Source organism: Pristiophorus japonicus, chromosome 1 (genome assembly GCF_044704955.1).
Source record: "Pristiophorus japonicus isolate sPriJap1 chromosome 1, sPriJap1.hap1, whole genome shotgun sequence".
Taxonomy (NCBI): domain Eukaryota; kingdom Metazoa; phylum Chordata; class Chondrichthyes; family Pristiophoridae; genus Pristiophorus; species Pristiophorus japonicus.
This window is the reverse complement of record NC_091977.1, coordinates 334,713,176-334,728,605: the sequence shown is the minus strand read 5'-3', so window position 1 is coordinate 334,728,605 and position 15,430 is coordinate 334,713,176. Positions and strand designations below refer to the sequence as shown.

At 45.6% G+C, this 15,430-nt stretch overlaps 1 protein-coding gene across 1 annotated transcript in view; it reads left to right on the top strand.

Annotated features, from left to right (window-relative positions):
• The window catches only part of LOC139264685 (regulator of G-protein signaling 22-like), a 425,112-nt gene that overhangs the window by 361,792 nt on the left and 47,890 nt on the right, over positions 1-15,430 (top strand). The window contains exon 20 of the mRNA XM_070881635.1: positions 6,782-6,944. Within this exon, the coding sequence (XP_070737736.1) occupies positions 6,782-6,944 (163 nt within the window). The remainder of the gene's footprint in view (positions 1-6,781; positions 6,945-15,430) is intronic.

Below are 15,430 nucleotides of genomic sequence, written 5' to 3'. Positions count from 1 at the left end.
CCCTCCCTAATAGCACTAGCAACTCCATGCGCTCACCCACCCCTCCCCCCGCCCCGCCACCACCACGAGGATATTGGTCCCAGCTCTGTTGAGGTGCAACCCGTCCAGCTTGTACAGGTCCCACCTCTCCCAGAAACAGTCCCAAAACCTCAGGAATTTAACACCCTCCCTCCTGCACCATCTCTCCAGTCACACATTCATATCAATTTATCTAAATAATTTTAATTCCACAAACATATTCTGCCCAGACTTTGTGATTTTACAAAGAAGACAAAAGTAATTGCAATTGCGTTTGGATGTAAGTCTTTTATCTACTCCCTCGAGCAATATGTCTTGGAAGATACCAAACAATCCCAATAGGTTAAATCTTAAGTCCAATTTTGTCCCCACGCTGAGCCATTCAAAATCCATCAATGTCTGCAAATAAGAACCTAAATTCTGAACATTACTGGAGCTCCCACTGCACTTTCCCAGCATTCTGCATCCCCTAAGTGTCTGTCTTTCGTGAGAAGTTGTGTGACACAAGTTGACATTGATTAATGGTGTATGGTTTGTCTTCTTTTGAAATGTAAAAAAAAATAAATTAGCTGTTTTCACAAGCAGCTGTGAACTCTGTTTTTAATTAACTAAGCAACAACTTTTTCACTGCTGAATGGAAACATTTTGGGCATTTTTACATTTTAAGTTTTTTTTAAATTTGAGTGGATGTTCAATCCCTGCAACACCTTGAAATAATTTCATATCAAAGAACCACTCTTGGGAATCTTGCTCCATCAACACTCATATGGCCCTCATATGGCCCTCTGCTTAAAAGAAAAAACATTGTGGCTTTCCTGTCAGCCTGATTTGTCATTTCTCAATTTCTGATTCCGTTCAGTCAGGGAACATCCACTCAAATTTTCCTGCTTGTTTCCTCTCTCCTTCAAACTCACTTTTTCTATTTTTGCTTTCTAATTCCAGCTTTACTCCCCTCCCTACTGAATCTTGTTTCAGGTTCCCATCCCCCTGCCAAGCTAGTTTAAACCCACCCCAACAGCACTAGCAAACCCCACCGTGAGGATATTGGTCCCGGCTCTATTGAGGTGCAACCCGTCCGGCTTGTACAGGTCCCACCAGCCCCAGAAGCGGTCCCAAAGCCTCAGGAAATTAAAGCCCTCTCACCTGCACCATCTCTTCAGCCACATATTCATCTACTCTATCCTCCTGTTTCTGTACTCACTAGCTCGTGGCACTAACAGTAATCCGGAGATTACAACCTTTGCGGTCCTGCTTTTTAATCTCTCTCCTAGCTCTCTAAACTCTGCCTGCAGGATCTCATCCCTCTTCCTACCTATGTCATTGGTACCGATGTGGACCAGCACCTCTGGCTGTTCACCCTCTCCCCCCAGAATGCCCTGCAGCCACTCAGTGACATCCTTGACCCTGGCACCAGGAAGGCAACATACTATCCTGGAGTCATGTCTGCAGCCGTAAAAATGCCTGTCTGCTCCCCTGACTAGCGAATCCCCTACCACTATAGCTCTTCCATTCTTTTTCCTCCACCCCCCCTATGCAGCTGAGCCACCCGTGGTGCCGTGGACTTGGCTCTGGCTGCACTCCCCAGAGGCACCATCGTCTCCACCAGTACTCAGAACAGAGTACCGGTTGGAGAGCAAGATGGACTCAGTGGACTCCTGCACTACCTGCCTAGTCCTCCTCTTCTGTCCAGGGGTCACCCAATCCCAATCTGCCTGCACACTCTTAAGCTATGGGGTGACCGCCTCTAGAAATGTGCTATCCACGTAGCTTTCAGTCTTGCGGATGCACCGCAGTGACCCCAGCTGTCGCTCAAGCTCCAAACACGGAGCTCGAGTTGGTGCAGCTGGAGACACTTTCTGCACACATGATCGCCCGGCTGCGCAAAGCATCCGGGACTTCCCACATGCCACAGGATGTGCAATCCATGGGACTGAGCTGCCCTGCCATCCCTCTAGTTACACTCACAACTATCGAGTAGAACAAAACTCTAAACCTTAGCACAACACACCCACCCGCTACTCAGCAAACAGTCGATTTAATTAACTGGCTCTCCTTAGAAAATAAAGATCACATATATTTACTGGCAGATGCTACTTAGAACAATGCCAAAGGTTTCCTACAATCCACCAGCCAATCACTTACCTGCTTGGCTGTGACGTCACACTTCGATTTTGATTTTTTTTAAACTTTTTCTCCCTGCTCCTGTGGCTCTTCTGATAGCCATGCCCTTTTTATGGGCCTCTCGATCCTCCCGCTCCTGCATCTGTGGAGAGAAACTAATTTAACATTTCAGGTCAATGACCCTTCGTCAGAACTGAGAAATGGAATTTGAACCGAGGCCTCCAGAGGAGACACCGACTTCTACAGCAACTTAGACCGCTCGGCCATCCTGACTATTCTTATACGTTTCAATAAGATCACCTCTCAGTCTTCTAAACGCCAATGAGTATAGGCCAAACCTACTCAATCTTTCTTCATATGACAACCCCTTCATCTCAGGAAGCAACTTCGTGAACCTTCTCTGAAATGCCTCCAATCCAAGTATATCCTCCTAAAATAAGGAGACCAAAACTGTACACAGTACTCCAGGTGTGGTCTCACCAATACCCTGTACATTTGCAGCAGGACTTCCCTACTTTTATACTCCATCCCCCTTGCATTAAAGGCCAACATTCCATTTGCCTTCCTAATTACTTGCTGTACCTGGATGCTAACGTTTTGTGTTTCATGTACAAGGACCCCCAGAGCCCTCTGTACCACCGCATTTTGTAATCGCTCCCCATTTAAATAATTTGCTTTTTTATTTTTCCCACCAAAGTGGATAACCTCACCTTTTCCCATATTATACTCCATCTGCCAAATTTTTGCCTACTCACTTAGCCTATCTATATCACTTTGTAGATTCTTTGCGTCTTCCTCATAACTTTCTTTCCCACCTTTTTTTGTATCATCTGCAAATTTGGCTACATTACACTCAGTCCCTTCATCCAAGTTATTAATATAAATTGTAAATAGTTGAGACCCCAGCACTGATTCCTGTGGCACCCCAAAAATTAGTTTGCGAACCTGAAAATGACCCATGTATCCCAACTCTCTGTTTTCTGTTAGTTAGCCAATCCTTTATCCACGCTAATATATTACCCACAATCCTGTGAGCTCTTATCTTGTGCAGGTACCTTATCGAATGCTTTCTAGAAATCCAAATACACCACATCTACTGGTTCCCCTTTATCTATTCTGCTCATTACGTCCTCAAAGAACTCGAGCAAACCATGCTGACTCTGCTTGACTGCATTATGATTTCCTAAATAGCCTGCTACTATTTCCTTAATGATGGACTCCATTATTTTCCCAATGACAGATGTTAGGCTAATTGGTCTATAGTTTCCTGCTTTCTGTCTCCCTCCTTTCTTAAATAGCGGTTTTCCAGTCCACTGGGACCTCTCCAGAATCGAGGGAATTTTGATAGATTACAACCAATGCATCCACTATCTCTGCAGCCACCTCGTTTAAGACCCTAGGATGCAGGTCATCCAGGGGACTTGTCCACCTTTAATCCCATATGTTTGCCTCGTACTTTTTTCTAGTGATAGTGATTGTTTTAAATTTCCTCCCCCACCCCAATAGCACTTAATTATCAATTATTGGGATGCTTTTAGTGGCTTCTACTGTGAAGACCGATACAAAATATTTGTTCAAAGTCTCTGCCATTTCCCTGTTTTCCATTATTAATTCCCAGTCTCATCCTCTATGGGACCAGCGTTTACTTTTGCTACTCGCTTCCTTTTTATATACCTGTAGAAGCTCTTGCTGTCTGTTTTTATATTTCTTTCTAGTTTACTCTCATATGCTATCTTCTCTAGCATTTTTTTAGTCGTCCTTTGCTGGTTTCTAAAAATGTCCTAATCCTCTGGCCTTCCACTGCTCTTCGCAACATTGTACGCCTTTGTTTTCAATTTGATACCATCCTTTAGTTAGCCACGGATGGTTCTTCCTTCGCATAGGACTGGAATTTGCAATGGCTTACCGCCCGGTTTCTGGGCAGTATTGTCCATTGTGGGCGGTAAACAGGTAAGTGAGAAATTCTTTACCTGAGTTACGCCGGCGGTTTCGAGGTACCGCTGGGGAGCAGACCACCAGTGGGCACTGTCCTGAGATCGTCCTGGCGCGATATTTGGGTCAGCGATGACCTGTAGCTGAGTTTTTTTTTAAACTCCCATGAAAATCAGTGGAGCTGGGCAGTAGGTGAGTAGCTCTCCAAGAAAAAGATTAGTGATTGTTTTTTTACTAATTATTTTAAAAATCTGTTGTGGTTATTTAGTTTATAAAAGTGTCTTGGATTTTTTCGGTGATTTTTTTGAAAAATTAGTTTTATTGTTTTTCTGCTGTTAGGCCCAACCAGCAGCCTTGGAATAAATTTTTATTGATTTTTTTTATTTATCACCCATTTTACTTAGGAACCGCCCAATGGACCCTAAATTGCACTTTTTCACCCAGAATGGGGGTGCAAGGCCCATGTTTTTCGCTCGGCGGATTTTTTTATTTTTGGGGGGGAAGTTTCCGCTGGCGATAATCTTCCAAGTCTTAGTGGTTTTTTAGGAGGCAATCGGGCACTGGCAGGCTGATAGGACATTCTAGCCCTTAGAGTCTTCCTTTCTCACTATAATATATCTTTGTTGAGAGTCTTGAAATATCTCCTGAAAGGTTTGCCATTGCTTTTCTACAGTCTTACCCTTTAATATATTTTCCCAGTCCACTTTAACCAGCTCTGCCTTCATACCTTTGTAATTAACTTTATTTATTAGCTTTCTCACCCTCAAACTGAATTTGAAATTCTATCATGCAATGATCACTCTTCCCAAGAGGTTCCTTCACTACGAAATCATTAATTAATTCAGACTCATTACATAATACCAGATCTAAAATAGTCTGGATGAAGGCATCATAAGGCATGAAACATATAAGATACTGAGAGAGCTCGACAAGGTAGATGCAGAAAGGATGTTTCCACTTGTGGGGGAGATCGAGAACTAGGGGGCATAGTTTAAGAATAAGGGGTCACTGATTTAGAACTGAGATGAGGAGGATTTTCTTCTCTCAGAGGGTTGTAAATCTGTGGAATTCTCTGTCCTAGGGAACTGTGGAGGCTGGGTCATTAAATAAATTTAAGGTGGAGATAGACAGATTTTTGAACGATAAGGGAGTGAAGGGTTATGGGGAACAGGCGGGGAAGTGGAACTGAGCCTAAGATCAGATCAGCCATGATCTTATTAAATGGCAGAGTAAGCTCGAGGGGCCAAATCGCCTACTCTTGCTCCTATTTATTTTATTCTTATCATGAATGCTGCCAGAATACTGGGCATTCACCATTATGATGCGCTGGATGTGGTCACACACCAACTGCACATTAAGAGTGTGGTAGCCTTTGCGGTTATGGAAAATCTCAGGATTTGGTATGTGGTGTGTGTGCAGTCAATGGTGTCCTGCACCATGAATAAGCCCATTATCCTGGCAAAGCCACATGCGCGCTCCTCCTGCTTCTCTCTGTGGCCTCCTGGATGCAGCGATGGAAGGTGAACTGGGAGATGTTAGCTATGTCCTGCTCCAGACTGGAAGGATCCGGTGGTGAAAAAAAGTGAGGGCCACGGTGACCTTCAGGGTCACTGACAGCACAGTTATTGCCCTGCTCTGAGGCAGCAGATCTGGTTCCAGGAGGTGGCAGAGTTCTGTGACCACCTCCTTGGTGAAGCGGAGCCTCCTAATACACTGCTCCTGGCTTAAGTGCAGGTAGGAGAAGTGCTCTTTCAAGGCCCTAGGTGGGTAAGGACTCCTGCTGAGAGCCCTCATGCTCCTCCCCCTCCCTCTGCGAGCATTCTGTCCTCTTCTTCGCTGCCTCCACTCCATCTCCCTGTCATACTTGCGTGCAAGGGTACTGCAAGTAAAGCACCCATGACTGGGAGCAAATGACGTGAGCAGAACCCTTTAAATAAGAAGCAAGGCATTCTCCACTTGCAGCAACACACCCTGTCAACCTCACCAACTTTAAATAGCTGTAGAAAGCTCCAAACAATTGCAAAAACTTACACAGAAATAAGAAAGCAAGTCAGTTGCAAATTGTTGATGATCCCTTTAAATGGTGGGGGTCCTTCCTGCTGCTGGTCATGATTTGGATAGAACATTAAATGGAATGGCAGCATCCAAAATGGCAGGTCATGTACACTCATTGACATCACTATCTGTCTCATTTCCGTATCTGCAACAAGCGCTGCTGACCTGCCCAATATGGCGGAAGCCGCGGGACCCGCCGGAAATGGGCGGAAGCGAGGCAACTGCTATTTTTTTCATCCAAACCAGCCTTATCGGCCGGTGCAAATGGGCCCAACTTCACTGCCGATGTAACTCAATCTAGATTAGCACATGAGGGAGAAAGGAATAGGATACACTAAGAGGCTTAGATAACGAGGGAAGGAGGTTCGTGTGGAGCCGGCACAAACCAGTTTGGCCGAACAGCATCTTTCTTTGATATAACATGCATTGTTTTGAAAACCTATTGTTCTTCTGTTTGTGAAGGACTTTTCTGTAATAATGATGCCAGTACAATGGGAATTTACAAAGTGTTACTGTTTCAATATGGTTATAACTGCAATCTAATTGCCTCTCGGTTTAATTTAATTGGATGCATTAATTACACTGCTGGTTTGATAATAGTTTGTAATAATGCAGTATTGCTGTTACATGGACATTTGTTGCTCTTTTCTTGTAGCATGGATCTCAAATGTTGGTTGGACATTGAATACTTTAGAAGAATACCCCATAATGAAAATGTTAATAGAAGTGACAAGTCCAAAGAGATCAAGAGCAAATATTTGAATCAAAAGTATTTCTTTGCACTCAACAGCCCTGCTACAAAAGCACAACAGGATGAGGTAATTGTCTGAAAGTATTAATGCTAAATTAGTGTTTCACACTGTGATTCAAGGTGGTTGAACTTTATCAGGAAGCTAAAATTAAGAAGGTCTATCCATGTGATTTGGGGATGACCATTGAGCCTGCCTGCTTAGTTTCTTGGCAGGTACAGAAGTTATAAATCTGCACAATGTAGGTAATTGACAAAATATTGTTATATCTCTCTTAATGTGATATTATAGCTCCTGTTCTCCTAAAAGAATTAGGAGGCTGCCATTTTTACTCTTGAATGCTTTAATTGTCAATGCAGAGTCTCCGACCTACTGTAAATATTGAGCAGAGATGAAGCATATTCTGAGAGGGAGGACGGGGGAAAAATGAGAGTGTAAATCAATTCATGCTACCTTTGGATGAAATAATAGAAAGTTGGAAATCTAAATTTGCAGATGATACTAAGTTAGGATGAACAGTAAGTTGTGTAGATAGGAGCAGAAAATTACAAAGGGACATTGATAGATTAAATGAAAGGGCAAAACTGTGATAGGCGTTCAATGTAAGGAAGTGTGAGGTCATCCAGTTTGGATCCAAGAAAGACAAATCGGAATATTTTCTTAATAGCTAGAGATTGGGAACTGTGAATGAGCAAAGATGATGATGATGATTGGGTGTCCTGATACAAAAATCATTAAATGTTAGTGCACGGGTAAAAAAGTAATCAAAAGGCTAATGGAATATTGGCTTATATAATATAATATATATACCACTTGCTACTTCCTCCTGGACCATGACCCCACCACTGAGCATCAAGCCATCATTTCCCAGTCTGTCACTGACCTCGGCTCCTCTGGAGATCTTCCCTTCACAGCCACCAACCTCATAGTTCTCCAACTCCGCACAGCCTGCTTCTACCTCCTTCCCAAGATCCACAAGCAGGACTGCCCCGGTAGACCCATCATTTCAGCCTGTTGTTGCCCCACAGAACTTATTTCTTCCTATCTCGACTGTATTTCTTCTCCCCTTGTCCACTTTCTTCTCACCTACATCCGTGACTCCTCCAACACCCTCTGTCAATTTAACAGTTTCCAGTTTACTGGCCTCAACCGTCTCCTTTTCACCATGGACGTACAATCCCTCTACACTTCCATCCCCCACAGGATGGCCTGAGGGCGCTCCACTTATTCCTCAAGCAGAAGCCCAACCAGTCCCCATCCGCCACTGCCCTCCCCAGCCTGGCTGAACTTGTTTTCACCTTGAACGACTTCTCCTTTAACTCCACTCACTTTCTCCAAATTAAAGGTGTTACTATGGGAACCCGCATGTGTCCTAGCTATGCCTGACTTTTCGTGGGATATGTGGGATATTCTTTGTTCCAGTCCTACTCGGGTCCCCTCCCTCACCTCTTTGTCCGATACATTGATGACTATGTCGGTGCCGTTTCCTGCTCTCACCCTGAACTTGAAAATTTCATTCACTTTGCATACAATTTCCACTCTTCCCTCACCTTCACATGGTCCATCTCCGACTTTTCCCTTCCCTTCCTCGAATTCTCTGTCTCCATCTCTGAGGATAGGCTTTTGACCAGTATCCACTATAAGCCCACTGACCCCCACAGCTACCTGGACTACGCTTCCTCCCACCCCGCATCCTGTAAGGACTCCATTCCATTCTCCTAATTTCTCCATCTCCATCACATCTGCTCTGACATAGAAACATAGAAACATAGAAAATAGGTGCAGGAGTAGGCCATTCGGCCCTTCTAGCCTGCACCGCCATTCAATGAGTTCATGGCTGAACATGCCATCTTTTACACTAGTGCCTGTGACATGTCTTCTTTTTTCCTCAACCAAGGATTCCCCTCCGCCGTGGTTAACATGGCCCTCGACCGTGTCCATTCTATTTCCCGCACCTCTACGCTCACCCCTTCCCCTCCCTCTCAGAACCACAACAGGGTTCCCATTGTCCTCACCTTTCACCTCCCCAGCCTCCACATTCAATGGATCATCTTCCGCCATTTTCGCCACCTCCAGCGTGATCCCACCACCAATCACATCTTTCCCTCCCCTCCCCTCCCAGCATTCCGAAGGAACCGCTCCCTCCACGACACCCTGGTCCATTCCGCAGTCAACCCCAGCACCCCCTCCCCTTCCCGTGCAAGCGCAGGAGGCGCAACACCTACCCTTTTACCTCCTCCCTTTCCACTATCCAGGGCCCCAAAAACAGCGATTTACTTGTACTTCTTTCAATTTAGTATACTGTATTCGCTGCTCACAATCTGGTCTCCTCTACATTGGGGAGACATAAGAACATAAGAACATAAGTGCAGATTGGGTTAGCACTTTCCTGACACCTTTGTTCACTCCATAAGTGTGACCCCGAGCTTCCAGTCGCCTGTCACTTTAATTCTCCACTCCACTCCCACTCCGATATCTCCGTCCTCAGACTCCTACACTGTTCCAATGAAGATCAGCACAAGCTCAAGGAACAGCACCTCATCTTTCGTTTAGGCCATTTACAGCCTTCTGGACTCAACATCAAGTTCAACAATTTCAGAGCTTAACCTCTGGCCATCTTTGGCTCCCTTTTCTCGCCCCCTGCCCCCCACCCCCCGCTCGCCCCACCCATTTTATATATTTTTTTCTTTTTCTTCTTCTTTCTTCTCTTTTTTTTTTCTCTTTGTCTATAATGGCAGCTGGTCATTACTACACAATTCACACCCTATCCAGATTAACCTTTTTCTAACCTCTACATTACTATTTCAATTCGGCCTACCATCCCTTTTATCTCTCTAATCTCTCCTGCCTTCCACCCTATCACAGATCTTCCCTTTTGTTCTTTCTTCCCCTCCCCCTTTCAGTGCTTAAGAATGTGCTCTATTCGAACATTCGGCAGTTCTGATGAAGGGGTCATTAACCCAAAATGTTAACTCTCTGTTTTTCTCTCCACAGATGCTGCCTGATCCACTGAGATTTCCAGCATTCTCTGTTTTTATTTCAGATTCTAGCTGATCCACTGAGATTTCCAGCATTCTCTGTTTTTATTTCAGATTCTAGCATCCACCATATTTTGCTTTTGTATTGCGATGGAATGTTGGCCTTTATCTCAAGGGGGCTGCAATATAAAGGGAGGAAGTTATATTCATAGAATCATAGAAATTTACAGCATGGATGGAAGCCATTTCAGCCCATTGTGTCTACGCCAGCTGACCAAGAGCTATCCAGATTAATCCCACTTCCCAGCTCTTGGTCCATTGCCCGTAGGTTACGGCACTTTAAGTACACATCCAAGTATCTTTTAAATGTGGTGAGGGTTTCTGCCTTTACTACCCTTTCAGGCAGTGAGTTCCAGACCTCCAGCACCCTCTGGGTGAAGAAATTTCCTCTCATATCTCCTCTAAACCTCCCCCCAATTACTTTAAATCTATGCTCCCAGGTTGTTGACCCCTCTGCCAAGGGAAACAGGTCCTTCCCATCCACTCTATCTGTTATATACAGACTATAGATATAATCTCTGTGTAGTAAATGTATAGTTGCATAAGATGGAGACTTGTTTACCTGATGTACTATCAATAAGGTTTACACTGTGTATATACATGCTGACACCACTAGAGGGTGCAACTGGTGGAGACTGGGGTTTGCTGCCCTGGTGGCAGGGGCTGTATAAAAGGGGAGCCACCATGTGGCTGCCTCACTCTGGAGTTACGAGTAAAGGACCAAGGTCACTTCAGTTTGAGTACAACACACTGCCTCGTGGAGTCATTCATAAGTATATCACAGACTTAACAACTGGCAACGAAAATACGGACTTTCACGCAATTATGGCTACCTTTGGCACACTAAAAGACTTTGCAGAGGGTAATGATTGGGATGCCTTCATTGAAAGGCTTGAGCTATATTTCGTGGCAACCGACCTGGCAGGGGAGACAGACGCATCGGCGGAGAAGCGCAGGGCTATACTGCTGACCAGTTGTGGGCCCGAAGTCTACCGCCTCATCAGGGACTTGCTGGCACTTGAAGGCCAAGAATAAGATATACGATGAGCTGACTGAACTAATTCACGACCAATTTAAACCAAAAGAGAGCATCCTCACAGCCAGGCACAGATTCTACACTCACCACAGACCTGAGGGCCAGGAGATTGCAAAATATGCTGCTAACCTCAGGTGACTTGCGGCACCGTGTGATTTTGGCATGCACCTCAACGAAGCATTGCAAGACATTTTCGTTATAGAAATTGGCCACAAGGGCCTCTTTTACAAGCTATTATCTGCCGACACCACAGTCAACCTGCAGAAGGCCATCCCAGTCAGGCGTTCATGCAGCACCAAGCAAATTATTCATCCTGTGGACTCAAAACCGTCAAGTACTGTACACAGAATGGTGCCTTTCACAGGCAAGACTGTAGAATATGGTTCTGCCCAGGGCAGAGAGCACAGACCTCAGGGTTCCAGAACTCAGAGTCCGCCGAGGGGTGCTAATCGAGTAGCACCATGCTGGCGTTGGGGACAAACCATAGGGCTCACCAGTGTCAGTTTGCTGAGTACGTATGCAAAGCCTGTAACATGAAGGGCCACCTCCAGCACATGTGTAAAAGAAATACAACTCACCGTTTAGCAGAGGAGTCGGTAGATGACTTTGAATCCAGCGGGGAGTATGATGATTTGACCAGAGAGGCAGTTCAGCCCCAAGAAGAAGTGTATGGAGTGTATACCTGCACCACCGATTGTCCTCCAGTGAAGATGGAAGTCGAGATAAACGGTGTTCCAGTCTTCATGGAAGTGGACACGGAGGCGAGCCTTTGAGAGGTTATTAAACGAAAAACGACCCAAGCTGGTTCCAGTACAGGAAAAGTTGCAGTCCTTGGTAGTGCGGATGTAAGTGTAATCCACAATGGCGTGGTGCACAAGTTACCTCTGTGGATTGTTGCAGGTGATGATGCAACGCTACTCGGAAGAAGGTGGATGGGGAAGATCCAGTGGAAATGGGAAGACCTTTTCACTCCAGCAATCGATGTCCCCCGTGCTCAGAGGCAGAGCAAAACCTCACCTTTGCTTGGGCCAGGCACCAGAGAACAGACCAGTGCAGCACCTGAGGCACAGACTGTCCATCATGACTGCGTGGCAATGATCCGACCACAACGACCTAAAAGTACCTTCCCGGCTCCAGTGGCAGGACTCCTGGGGAGGAAGATCGAATTCACAGGCACTGTTCCAGCTTTTGTGGCAGAATCGCGGGAGAGAAGGATCAAGGCAGTCGACCTCGAGGACAGAGACAAGGTGGAGTCCCTGCTGCAGCGAGGTGCAGCGTGGCATGGCAGGGTTCTCTTAAAGGAGACCTGCAATCAACTGAACTTAAAGAGACATTGTATGCATGGCAATCAAATGTAACGAACCGATTAAGAATGTAAAGAACAAAATGTTGCAAGATGTCGGGAATAGAGTGTCCCCAAAAGTAGCAAATTAGTGAATACGGGAGGGTAAAGGCACTGATCTAGATACCCTGCCCCAGGTCTATCCCACGCTGCAGGCACCCAATGGCACTATTCACCACGGTTCTGGAAACGAAAACGGCGCCAACACGCGCAGTCGGCCGCCGTTGCCCACCACCCGGGTGGAGACAGTGCAGCCCCCAGACCCAGTCTCTACCTCGGCCATGTCTGGGAGCAAAAGGTCAGAACCAATGAGCTCCCCAAACGGGACCTGGAACAGCCAGGTTCCCAACACCGTTAGAGAGCAGGCAGAAGATTCTGCAGCCCTCAAAGGAGGACAGGGAGGCCACACACATCTGTGGCTCTGCCCACCACTAGGCAATGGCAAAGACCCTGAGTCCTGGCAAGGTGAGCGAACCAAACGAACCCCGCTAACAGGGGGCGCAGCGCCACCATCAGACGACTAGAACCCCGTCTGGTTGCTCTGGAACGAGCGTCCTCACATACCTGTACTGCTACCTCAGTACTGACCATGACTCAACCATGAATGCAATCTACCCAATCCTGGCGCCGACCATAAAACGTAATGAATGTAAGTGACTGAACCAAGGTGTCATGATACAAACTATAAAAAAAAAATTATTTTCTTCCTTTCTTTGTACTTGCACTGTGTCTGATCCTGTATGTTAATGTAACGGGCTTGTTGCATGATCTCACTGTGGGGGGCGGCGGGGGGGAGGGAATGTATAGCCATCCGACACACACATGGATCACACCCAGAAGCCACTGGAACATCCACTGCATCATCGCACCATCCAAACTGGTAACCACTACCCAACGTTGTGGCAAAAGGACCTGGGGGTTAACAGGGAGAGAGCCAAGCCAAAGCACAGGCAAGATGCAAGGGCTATTGGCACTTAAGTCTGGGGAGAGCTAAGCCAGAGCACATAGTGCAAAGGTAATTGGCACAATAGGCTTGGGGGAGAATGATGTTATATATGCAGACTATAGATATACTCTCTGTGTAGTCACTGTATAGTTGCATAAGATGGAGACTTGTTTACCTGATGTACGATCAATAAGGTTTACAGTGAGTATATACACGCTGGCACCACTAGAGAGTGCAACTGGTGGAGACCGGGGTTTCCTGCCCTGGTGGCAGGGGCTGTATAAAAAGGGAGTCACCATGCTTGTGCCTCACTCTGGAGTTACGAGTAAAGGACCAAGGTCACTACAGTTCGAGTACAACACATTGCCTCGTGGAATCATTCATAAGTACATCACAGACTTAACACTATCAAGGCCCCTCATAATTTTGCACACCTCAATCAAGTCTCCCTTTAGCCTCCTCTGTTCCAAAGAAAACAGATCCAGCATCTCCAATCTTTCCTCATAGACAACATTGTCCAGTCCAGGCAACATTCTTATAAATCTCCTCTGTGCTTTTTCCAGTGCAATCACATCCTTCCTGTAATGTGGTGACCAGAACTGCACACAGTACTCCAGCTGCAGCCTAACCAGTGTTTTATACAGTTCAAGCATAACCTGCTTGCTCTTGTATTCCATGCCTCGACTTATAAAGGCAAGTATTCCATATGCCTTCTTAACCACCATGTCTACGTGGCCTGCTACCTTCAGGGATTTGTTGAATCTGCACTCCAAGGTTCCTTTGTTCCTCTACAATTCTCAGTGTCGTACCATTTGATGTGCATTCCCTTGCTTTATTAGACCTCCTCAAATGCATTACCTCATACTTATCCAGATTGAATTCTATTTGCCACTTCTCTGCCCACCTGACCAGTACATTGGTAACTTCCTGCAGTCCGCAGCTTTCTTCTTCATTATCAACCACACAGCCTATTTTCGTGTCATCTGCAAACTTCTTAATCATACCCCCAACATTTATTCCAAGTCATTGATGTTTAGCACAAAAAGCAAAGGACCCAGCACTGAGCCCTGCGGAACCCCACTAGATACAGCCTTCCAGTCACATAAAAACCCATCAACCATTACCCTTTGCTTCCTGCCTCTAAGTCAATTTTGGATCCAACTTGCCACTTTGCCCTGGATCCCATAAGAACATAAGAAATTGGAGCAGGAGTAGGCTATTGAGCCCCTCGAGCCTGCTCCGCCATTTAATAAGATCATGGCTGATCTGATCATGGACTCAGCTCCACTTCCCTGCCTGCTCCCCATAACACTGTATTCCCTTATCGCTTAAAAATCTGTCTATCTCCGCCTTAAATATATTCAATCACCCAGCTTCCACAACTCTCTGAGGCAGAGAATTTCATAGATTTACAACCCTTTGAGAGAAGAAATTCCTCCTCAACTCAGTTTTAAATGGGTGCCCCCTTATTCTGAGACTCTGCCCCCTGGTTCTAGTTTCTCCTGTGAGTGGAAATATCCTCACTGCATCCACCTTGTCGAGCCCCCTCCTGATCTTATATGTTTCAATAAGATCACCTCTCATTCTTCTGAACTCCAATGGGTATAGGCCCAATCTACTCAACCTATCTTCATAAGTCAATCCCCTCATCTCTGGAATCAACCTAGTGAACCTTCTCTGAACTGCCTCCAACGCAAGGATATCCTTTCTTAAATACGGAGACCAAAACTGTACGCAGTCCTCTCGGTGTGGCCTCACCAATACCCTATACAGTTGTAGCAGGACTTCTCTGCTTTTATATTCCATCCCCCTTGCAATAAAGGCCAACATTCCATTTGCCTTCCTGATTACTTGCTGTACCTGCATGATAACCTTTTGTGTTTCATGCACTAGGACTCCCAGGTCTCTCTCCACTGCAGCACTTTGCAATTTTTCTCCATTTAAATTTGCTTTTCTATTCTTTTTGCCAAAGTGGATAACCTCACATTTTCCCACATTATACTCCATCTCCCAACTTTTTGCCCACTCACTTAGCCTGTCTATATGCCTTTGCAGATTTTTTGTGTCCTCCTCACAATTTGCTTTCCCACCCATCTTTGTATCATTAGCAAACTTGGCTACATTACTTTTGTGACCAGTCTGCCATGTAGGACCTGATCAAAAGCTTTGCTAAAATCCATATACACTACATTA